Genomic DNA, 10,691 nt, shown 5'->3' on the forward strand with positions numbered 1-10,691 from the left:
AAGGCCGGAGCCGTGCCAAGCCCGGCCCGGGCGTGTCCCCAGAGCCGTGCCAGGCCACCCCAGAGCCGTGCCAGGCGCTGTCCCCACCCCCCGGTGCCTCCCGGTGTCCTCCGGGCGTGTCCCCAGCTGGGGACACCTTGGGGACATCCCCGGGGACATCCCCGACGACGGTGGCACAGCGGAATCCCAAGCAATCCCGGGGAATTTCAGGGAATTCCAGAAAACCGCGGAGATCGGGAATTCCCGGGAAATTTCAGGGACTGGGAATTCCGGCCACGCTGTCCCCGGGATGTCCCCAAGGCTCGGGGGAAACTGAGGCACGGAGGGGTGGGGACAGCGCGGGACTGGTCGGGCCGGTCCGGGGGCACCTCCGAGGGCACCGGGCACGGCCCTTCCGGGGTGGGGACACCGGGGGACACCGGGGGCACCTGCAGGGGCTGGCACGGCCCTCCGCGCGTGGTGGCCACAGGGGATACCAGAGGTGGCACCTGCAGGGGACACGAGGGGGGGACAGAGGCGGCGGCAGCGGTGGCTCCTCCCTGGGCGGTGACCACACGGTGACCGCAGGGGACAGCGGTGGCACCTGCTGGGGACACGCCGGTGCCACCTGCGTGGGCACGGCCCTTCCGGGGTGGGGACAGCAGGGGACAGCGGGCGGGGCCCTTCCGGGGCGGGGGGCACGCAGTGACCGCAGGGGACACGGCCGGAGGCGGCCGCAGGGGACAGGGGTGGCTCCAGGGCCACCCGCTGGGGACATCGCGGTGTCACCTGTGCAGGCGCGGGACGGCCCCGGGCACGGCCCCGCAGGGGTGGTGGCACAGGGACACCGGGGGACACCGGGGGACAGAGGTGGCACCTGAGAATTCCCACCCAGAATTCCCAAATACCACCCAGAATTCCCCAAAATTCCCAAGAATTTCCCACCCAGAATTCCTGAACATTCCTGAACATTCCCACCTAGAATTCCCATCCAGAATTCCCAAAAATTCCAGACCCTGCTGCCCTTAAACCGCTGGATTTTATTCCAAATATCTTCGGGAGCAAGTGGGAACAAAAATTCCTGGAATGGGGAAATCCCAGGGTTCCTATAAAGTGTCCTCAGGAGATGGGAAATCCCTGAAAATCCCCAGAAATCCCAGGATTCCCACAGGGGTCCCGGCTGTTTTTCCTTCATGTCCTTGCTTTGGGAATTTTTTCCTATGGAGCAGCTGCAGCCCGGGGCTGATCCCGGCCGGAATTCCAGACTCGATCCCAGCTCCAGAATTACCGGGAATCAGCAGGAGGAGGCTGATCCCAGGGATGAGCCCGGAACCGGTCCCAGGATGGGACCGATCCTGGAAGCGATCCCAGCCTCAATGACGATGACGATGATGATGATGATGATGATGATGATGATGACTCCAGCATTCCCGGCATTCCCTCCCAGGCTCAGCAGGAGCTGGCCTGCAGGTTGGCCTCGCTCAGGAGGGAGGCGATGGCTGCGGACCCGAATTCCTCATCCGAGCTCAGCCGCTCGTCTTGCAGCGCCGAGTCCACGGCGCGGCGCCTGCGGGGGAAAATTCCAGCCTTTCCCATGGAATTCCCAGCCACTTCCATGGAATTCCTGGCCTCTCCCATGGAATTCCGGCCTTTTCCAAACCACAGTTCCCTAACCAGGCCTCCTTTTCCATGGATTTCGACCATTTCCCATGAATTTAGGACTTTTTCCTTGAGATTTGGGGTTTTCCCATGGGCTTGGGACCTTTCCATGGGTTTAGGGACCTTTCCCATGGATTCTGGAATTTTCCACCTGGGAATTCCTTACCAGGCCTCCTTTTCCATGGATTTCAGGCGCCGCTGGAGCTGCTCGTTGAGCTCCTGCTGCTCCTCCAGCTCCCGCTGGGATTTTTTCCGGGCGTTTTCCAAGCGCTCGATTTCCTCCTCGGATTCGTCCACCTGGCGCTTCAGGGCCTTCACCCGCAGGCTCAGCTGGGAATTCCCGGGATTCAGGGTCAGATTTGGGATTTGGGAATTATGGGAGAATCCTGGGGTGCCCAGGCCTGGCCTTGGCCTCAAATTTTTAAGGATTTTAGAGCTTTTTTTAGGGATTTTAAAGGAATTTTTCAGGATTTTGGGGTTGTTTTTCCATCCCAAATCACTCCAGGAATTCCTTGGTTGGGATTTTAGGGATTTTCAGGATCCAAGCTCCATTTTTTCCAAGGGTTCCCCACCCCCGAGATGGTGGGAATGTCACTGGCCTCAGATTTTTATGGGTTTTTTAAGGATGTTTGGGATCTTTACCAGCCCAAACCATTTCAGGATTCCCTGTCATGACTCAGATGGGATTTTTGGGATAAATCCTGGATCCTAGCCCAGGTTTTTCCATGGAATTCCAGGAACTCCAGCCCCACCTGGTCCCTTTGGTTGCTGCTGCTCTGCCGCTCCTCGTCCAGCTGCAGCGACAATTCCTTGATTTTCCGCTCCAGCTTCCGGTTGGACGAGAGCAGGACGCTCTTCTCCCTGTGGAAAAATGGGAATTCCATGGATTCCCCGCCCTTTGGAGAGTCCTGGGAGTGGGATTTCGACAGATCTTTATGGGATTTTAAGGAATTCCAGGGATGTAAAGGATTTTTAAGGAATTTTTAAGCAATTTTCAGGAACTGGTAAAGAATTTTCAAGGATTTTTTGGGGGGATTTTTAAGGGATTAGGGATTATGGAAAAATTTGGGAATTGGGATTTGAGATTTGGGAATTGGGAAATGGGATTTGGTATTATGGAAAATGTAAGAATTGGGATTGGAAAAATTTGGGATTTGGGATCGGGCACCTCTCCTCGGCCTGGAGCTGCTCCCGGAGCTCTTCCAGCTGCGATTCCAGCTGGGAATTGCGGCTGTTCCCGGGTCGCTGCTGCCCCTCGGAAGCGGCCAGCCGGTTCTTCAGCTCCTTGTTCTGGGAAAAATTCCCAAAAATCCCCCTGATCCCGGGGCTCTTCCCGGTTTTGCCAAGTTTCCCAATGGGGAGGAATTCCGGGAATTCTTTGCAGGATTCCAGGAGTCAGGAAGGTGGGGGAAAGTGGGAATTCTGGGACTTGTCTGTGAGGAAAAGTGGGAATTCTGCACAGGAAAAGTGGGAATTCTGTTGGAATACTGCAGGGAAAACACCCTGGGAGAGGGCAGAGAACCCCAGAAGTTGGGACTGGGAAAAGCAGGAAAAGCAGGAAAAGCTGGAAAAAAAACAGGAAAAAAAACAGGAAAAAAAAAAAAAAAACTGAAAAAGCAGGAAAAAAGCAGGAAAAAACTGGGAAAACTCTTTGGAATCATGACCCCATTCCCAAGGATTCTTTTCCCAGAATTCCTCCTGAAATCTGGGTTCCCATATGGCCATTCCCACCAGGATTCGAGGCTGGATCCAGGGGTTTTTCCTGGGAATTTTTCCGGGATTTTCCGGGGATTTCCCGCACCTGGCGCTCCAGGGAGGATTTGTCACATTCCAGGTCCTGGCGGCTCGAACGTTCCTGGAGCAGCTCCGCCCGCAGCTGCTCGATCTGGGAACAAACCCGAAAAACCACGAATTTCCAGGATGTTCCATGGATTTCCATGGACTTTCCCATGGATTTCAGGAATGGGATCAGCAGATGCGCTGGGTTTCTCCAGGAATTGTGGGAAAAGGATCCCTGGGATTATTCCCAGCTGGAAAAATTGGGAAAAATTCCCATTTTATGCCCCATTTATGCCTTGGAATTTTTGTAGAAAAAGGAGGGAATAAAGTTTGGGAAAAACCCAGAATTCATTGGGATTTAATCCCCACATTCCCACCCAAACATCAAAAATTGGGAATTCCTTTGGGAATTCTTTATCCCTTTTCCCAACCTCTTTAAATCCCCATTCCCGCCCCAACTAACAATTCCCAGTTATAATTTTCAGCTGGGTCCTTGGGGGCGGGGGGAGGGGTTGGAATTCCAGGAGAATTCAATTTTTGCCAAGATAAGAATTCCCAAAATTCCCTGAATTTTACCTGATCCCGGCTCCGGGTCACCCGCTCGCTCAGCAGCTCCACCGAGCTCCGCTCCTCGTCCAGCTCCAATTCCAGACGTTTGGATTTTTCCTGATGGGAATTTGGGATGGAATTTCTAGGGAATTTTCTGGGAATTTTGGAAAAATTTGGGGGGAAATTTCTGGGAATCTTCTGGGAATTCTTTAGGAATTTTCCATTATTTTTAGGAGGAATTTTCTGGGAGTGATATTGGAAATTTTTTTCCATTTCTTGGATAATTTTCAGGTTTTTTTGGTTTTTTTTTTTCAGGAATCCCCACCTCCAGCGCCTTGGAATGCCGAGCTCGCTCTTCCTGGGATCGCTTCCGATTTTCCAGGTCCTGCTCCAGCTCCTGGAGCCTCTGCAGCAGCAGCTCCTTGTCCAGCAGGATCCGATCCCGCTCTTCCCGGTTTTCCTGGATCGTCTCCTTCAGCCGGGAAACCTGCCGGAAAAACCCCAACATTACCCAAACTCTCGGCCGGATTTTCCCAAAAAATCCACAGAATTCCTGCAAAACTCAGCTCTGATTCCCAACAAACCTCGTCCTGGAGCTTCCCGAGGTTCTGTTGGAATTTTTCTGCCTCAGCCTCGCGGTCTTGGGCAATTTTTTGGGAATCCGTGAGTTCCCGCCGGGATTTTTCCTGGAATTCTTCCAGTTGGGATCGGAGCGAGGCCAGGGAGCTCTGAGATTCCGCCGTCATCTGCTCCAGCTGGAAAACAGGACTTTTGGGATTGGGAATTTTGTGGGATGGTGCCAAAACTGGGATCTGGGTGGAAATTTTGGGGGGGTGGAAATCCCAGCATTCCATGAAAAAAGCTGAAAATACCATGGAAAACCCCCAGAATTCAATGAAAAAAAAACCAAATTCCCCTCAGATTCCCCCAAAAAACCCCACTCCAAAATGCCACAAAATCCTCTGAAATTCAATGAAAAACCCCCGAAATTCCATGAAAATCCCTGGAATCTTTCCGCACACCTCCTGACTGAGCCGATCCCACCGGAGCCGATCCCAAATCCCGCAGGGAAACCCCACAATTCCATGAAAGAACCCCTCCAAAAACCCCCAGTAATTCACAAAAAACCCCAAAATCCCACGAAAGCCGCCGGGATTCCGGGAATTCCCGCACCTCCTGGCTGAGCCGGTCCCGCCGGCGCCGCTCCTCGCTCAGGGCCGATCCCAAATCCCGCAGCTCCCGCTGGGATTGCTCCAGGCGCGATCCCAAATCCCGCTCCCGCTCCGCGCCGGATCCCAGCGACTCGGCCAGCGCCGCGCGCTCCGCCTGCCACAGACACCGCCGCATTTTGGGGATCTTTTGGGGCTTTTTGGGGTTTTGGGGGATTTTGGGATGATTTAGGGATTTTTGGGGATTTTTGGGTGGGGGATATTTTGCGATTTTTTGGGATTTTTCTTTGGGTTTTTGGGAATTCCCAGCCCCACCAGTTTGGGGTTTTGGGAATTCCCAGCACCTCCAGTTCGGCCACTTTCTCCTGGAGCCGTTCCCAGTTTTCCCGCTGATCTTGGGATTCCTCCAGCCGCGATTCCAGAACTTTCCGCGCCTCCACCGACGCCTCCAGCGCTGATTCCAGGGAAATCTGGGCCTTGGGGGATCCCGGGGGGATTTTGGGGATTTTTTTTTTTTAATTTTGGGGGATTCTCGAGGGATTATTTTTATTTTGAAGGCTTTTGGGGGGGATTTTGTAGGAATTCTTTTTAATTTTTTGGGATAATTTTGGCTGAGCCCACAATGAGCAAATCTGGGACCCCAAATTCCGAAAAGTCCCAAAAATTTCCAGAAAATTTCCAATTTCTGGGATTTCTCCCCCTTACCTGAGCAGCCTCGTCCCGCTCCCCCCGGAGCCTTTGCAGATCCTTCCGGGCCTGCTCCAGTTCCTGAGAAAAATCCCAAATTTTAGAGAAAAAATAATGGATTTTTGGGGAAAAATCCCAAATTTAAGCCAAAAAAAAGTCACAAATCAGGGCGGAAAAATCCTGAATTTTGGGATAAAACTTCCCGGATTTCTCGCACCTTCCGGAGCTTTTCCATCTCCTGGGGGTCGCTCCGGGCTCGGTCCCGATCCTCCCGCGCCGCCTGGAATCGCTCCTGGAGCTCCCGGAACTCTTCCTCCAACTCCTCCCGCTCCAGCCGCGCCTGCAGCAGCCTGGAAAACCCCAACAATTCCCAACATTCCAACATTCCCTCCATCCCAAAATCTCCAACCCTGTTTTGTTGGGATTTGGAGTGGAAAATCATTAAAATCTTGGAAAATCTCGGAAAATCCCAGAAAATCCCAAATTTCAGATCACCCCAGGCTCTGGGACTCACTCCTGCTTGGAATTCCGGAGCTCTTCCTTGTTTTTCTGGAACATTTCCCGCCACTGCTCTGTCTCCTCCGTGCTCTCCTCCAGCTCCCGCCGCAGATTCCGGAGCTGCATTCCCAAATTTTCCCGTTCCTGCTCCAGGCTGGATTTCTCCTGCAAGGAATTGACAAGATTCCCCCAGGAAAAAAAAATTTCCCCGGGAATCCGAGCCAAAATATCCGTGGAATCGGCGCTGAGTCCGTGGAAACTCCAGAGGGGTTTTTTCCCAATTTTTCCCCCCATGCCAGAGGGATTTTTCCCAATTTTTCCCACGTTCCACTGGGGTTTTTTTCCCATTTTTTTCTCCCCATTCTAGAGGTTCAGAATATGGGGAAAAGCCTGGGATTCCCAGCGCCATTCCGAGTTCCAGTCCCAAATTCCCACCCCAAATTCCCGTCCCGCATTCCCACCTCCGAGACCCGCTCCGTCTCCGCCCGGATCGCCTCCATCTCCCCCCGGAGCCGCTCCAGGTCGGAATCGTGAGCGGCCACCTCGGCCTTCAGGGCCCCCTTGAGCGCCTGCAGCTCCCGCTCCTGGCGCCGCCGCGACCCCAGAACCTCCTGCAGCTGCTCCCGGCACTCCTGCAGCTCCTGGCAACGGGAAAACCGGGATTTGGGACATGGGCAAACCCCAAAACATCCTGGGAACGGGAAATTTGGGATTTGGGATGTGGAAAAACCCCAAAACCTCCTGACAACGGGGAAAATGGGATTTGGGGGTGGAAAAACCCGCAAAAGCTCCTGGGAACGGGAAATTTGGGATTTGGGGCTTTGGTTTTGGGGGTTTTTTTGTGTGGTTCTTACTGGGATTTTTCTCATTTTGAGGTTTTTAGAGCTTTTTTTTGTGGGGTTTTTTTTTGTGGGTTTTTTTTTTCCCCATTTTTGAGGTTTTTAGGGGTACCTGGTAGAGGTCCTGTGTGTCGGGGTCACTTTTGGGATCGGTGGCCAGCAGCTGCCCCTCAAGGTGGCCCAGCCGTGCCTCCAGCGCCTCCTTGGCGGCTCTCAGCTCGCTCAGCCTGGGCAATGAAGGGTTAACGGGGCAAATCAGGAGTTAATGGGGGAAATCGAAGCTAATTGGGGTTTTCTGGGGGAAATAAATGGTTCCTGTAGTTTTTTTAAGGTTCAGAGGGGATTTGGGGGGAGTTAGGTGGAATTAGGGGAGGTTTGGGGGGGATTAAAGGAGGTCTAGAGGGTCTTGAAAGGGTCTTTGGGCCCCAAACCCCAAAAGGGACAAAGGGGGACCCACAGTGACCTCAAACCCCAAAGTGCCACCCAAGACTGCCCCCGACCCTTTAGGGGACCGCAAACCCCAAAGGGACACCAGGAGTGACCCCAAACTCCAAAGGGTCACCCCAAACCTGCCCCCAACACTTTAGGGGACCTCAAACCCCTGGGGGTGACCCCAAAGGGACAATGGGGGTGACCCCAAACCCATCCCCCCATTACTGGGCCTGGCTCCGCTGCAGCTCCTGGGATTTGCGGTCCAGGGCCTCCCGCAGGATTTGGGATTGCGGCGAGTCTGGAGCCACCATGGAAGTCTGGGACATATGGAAACATTTGGGATGTTGGTGACATCCCGTCCTATAATCCCAAATCCCAAATCCATCCCAAATCCCAAATCCATCCCAAATCCCAAATCCGTCCCAAACTCCAAATCCCAAATCCCAAACCCCAAATCCCAAACTCCAATTCCCAAACCACAAAAGCCCTGGAGTTTTCCCACTCACCGCCAGCTCCTGGAATTTTCCCAGCAGCCTCGAGGTTTTCCTTTTCAGGGAAATTTCGCTCTCGGAACTCCTGGATTTGGGGTCAGATTTTGGGGGAAAATAATTGGGAACGGGGTCATGGGAAAAGGGAAAGGCAGGAATTGCTGCTGGATCCCCCCAAATCCCGAATTTGGGGAAATTGGGGTCATGGAGTGGGAATTTTAGGGCACTTTCAGGGGATTTTGGTGAATTTTAGGGAAGTCTCGAGGGGATTTTGTGGCATTTGGGAGAAATTCAGGGGGATTTGGGGGACTTTTGGGGCTGTTTTTGGGGAATTTGAGGCTATTTTTGGGGTGTTGTGGGGGCTCACCCCTCCTTTAGGATGCTGTAGATGAGCTCGGTGGGGTTTTCGCCACCCCCCAATTCCCGCTGGTCCCGCAGCAGGTCCGGGGTGGATTTCAGCTTCAGGAGGGAACAAAAACGCTCAATTCCAACAAAAAACCCCAAATCCCACGTTACAGAGGGGGGAAAAACCCCAAATTTTATAGGAAAAAACCCATTATTTTATGGGGGAAAACCACAATTTCATAGGAAAATAACCCACATTTAATGGGGAAAAAGCTCCCAATTTTACAGGTAAAACCCCCCCAAATTTAATGGGAAAACGCCTTAAATTTTATAGGAAAAAATTTTTTAGGAAAAAACCCAATTTTCATGTAAAGCCCCCATTTTTTAGGAAAAAAACCCCACTTTTTGAGGAATTCCCCCCCAGATACCTGCATCTCCACGCTCTGCTCCTCCACGCCCCCAAACCCGCCGGGAATTTGGGGAATTTGGGGCGGGATCGGGGCGGATTCCCGGGAACTCCGCGCATCCAAACTCTGCGAGCGCTTCCTCGGAGCCGCCCCGGGACCGCGGAACCTCCGCGCCGCTCGCCCGCGGGGCAAATTCCCGTCGAATTTGGTGATCAAGGAATCCACGGAGCGCAGCGGCTCCGTGTCCACATCCCCAGGAATTTTGGGAATTTCCGCATCCCTTTTTCCCGGTGTTTCCCCGCTCTTGGGAAAAGGCGCGCTGAGGTCCCCGTGCGATTGGGATCGGCGCAGCTCCTCCGAGGGTTTGGCGACTTTCAGGTGCTGATCCGAGGATTTTGGGGCACCCCGGGACCTTCCCGGGTCCTGATCCGAGAATTTTGGGATCCCCCGAGGCCGCCCCGAAGTTTCTTCATCCCAGGATTTGGGGACCCCCCTGGATCCCCCCAGAATTTCCTGATCCGAAGATTTGGGGACCTTGCTCAGCTCCTCATCCCAGGATCTGGGGACCCCCCGCGACCCCCCTGAACCTTCCTGCTCTGAAAATCTTGGGACCCCCTGAACTCCCCCCAACTCCTTCTCCAAAACTTTTGGGAGCCCCCGAGATCCCCCTGAATCCTCCTGCTCCGAAAACCCGCGCCCCCCGCGCATCCCCCCATCCCAGGTCTCCCCCTCCTCCTCCTCGGAGCCGCTGTGGGGCCGGGTTTTGGGGGCGCTCGGGGGCGGTTCGGGGTGCCCCCCTCTGATCTGCACGCCGAAGCTGTCGCCGCCGCGCTGGCCGCTGTTGAGCACCACGAAGGGCTGCCCGGCGATGCCCTGGACGCGCACGGCCACGCCGTAGGAGCCGCCGCGGCCGCGGGAGGAGCGCGGGGGGCGCCGCGGCTCCCGCAGGTCGCTGATGAAGCGGATCTGGACGCCGTGGTCCAGCGGCTGCTCCGCCATGGAGCCGGGCCGAATTCGGGCTCCTTAGGGGGCGGGGGGAAATGGGTTTCCCTCGGTTTTCCCCGGTTTTTGGCATTTTTCCCCATTTTCTCACCGGTTTCCCCCTTCCCCCCCCCCCCCCCCCCCCGTTTTTTGCCCTTCCCCCTCCCCCCCCCCGGTTTCCTCCTTTTCCCCCCATTTTTTGCGGTTTTCCCCCACAGTTTTCCTCTTCCCCCCCCTTTTTCGCCTTTTTTCCCCCATTTTCCCCTTCCCCCGCCCCCGTTTTTCGCCGGTTTTCCCCCATTTTATCACGGTTTTTTCCTCCCTGCTTTTCCTCTTTTTTCCCGCTTTTCCCCCCCGGTTTTCCCAGTTTCCACATTCTATTTCAGGTTTCCCTCTTTTTCCCCATTTTTTCCCAGTTTTCCCCATTTTTTATGCGCTTTTCCCCCTTTTCTCCCCGTTTTTTCCTGTTTTTTCTCCGATTTCCCTATTTTTTCCTCGGCGTTCCCCATTTTCCCTCTTTTTTCACTTGCTTCCCCTTTCCCTCCCCCCTTTTTTCCCGTTTCCCCTGATGTTCCCAGGTCTTTTCCCAGTTTTTTTCCCGGTTTATTCGGACGAGTGGTGGCATTTTGGGAGCAGCGCGAGGACGGAACCTCCCCCCGCCCTCGATCCCAGAAATCCTCTGGAAGCCCCGGGAAAAAAAAAATCGGGAATTTCGGGACGGAGAAGCCGCGAGCCCGCCCCGAATCGGCCCCAAATCCCGGGATTTTTTCCCGGGGGCAGCCGCGGCTGGGAAAAAGATCGGAAATTTCGGGTTGGAAAAGCCGTGATTCTACCCCAAATTCGGGAGTTTTTTTCGCGGGAATGACGCGAGGAGCTGCG

At 54.4% G+C, this 10,691-nt stretch overlaps 1 protein-coding gene across 1 annotated transcript; it reads right to left on the bottom strand.

The window, feature by feature from the left end:
* Positions 1-999: 999 nt before the first annotated feature.
* CGN (cingulin) lies at positions 1,000-9,539 on the bottom strand. Its single transcript, XM_059490017.1, has 19 exons — positions 8,853-9,539; positions 8,447-8,538; positions 8,098-8,167; positions 7,817-7,908; positions 7,272-7,386; positions 6,782-6,961; positions 6,337-6,485; positions 6,040-6,172; positions 5,841-5,903; positions 5,480-5,611; positions 5,140-5,292; positions 4,551-4,721; positions 4,292-4,453; positions 3,994-4,083; positions 3,440-3,523; positions 2,807-2,928; positions 2,391-2,499; positions 1,805-1,968; positions 1,000-1,546 (listed from the first exon to the last, which is right to left on the bottom strand). The coding sequence occupies exons 1-19, from the start codon at positions 9,537-9,539 to the stop codon at positions 1,429-1,431; spliced, it is 2,886 nt and encodes a 961-aa protein (XP_059346000.1). The 3' UTR covers positions 1,000-1,428.
* Between the last annotated feature and the right edge of the window lie 1,152 nt (positions 9,540-10,691).

The sequence above is a fragment of the Ammospiza nelsoni genome, chromosome 28 (genome assembly GCF_027579445.1).
Source record: "Ammospiza nelsoni isolate bAmmNel1 chromosome 28, bAmmNel1.pri, whole genome shotgun sequence".
NCBI lineage: Eukaryota > Metazoa > Chordata > Aves > Passeriformes > Passerellidae > Ammospiza > Ammospiza nelsoni.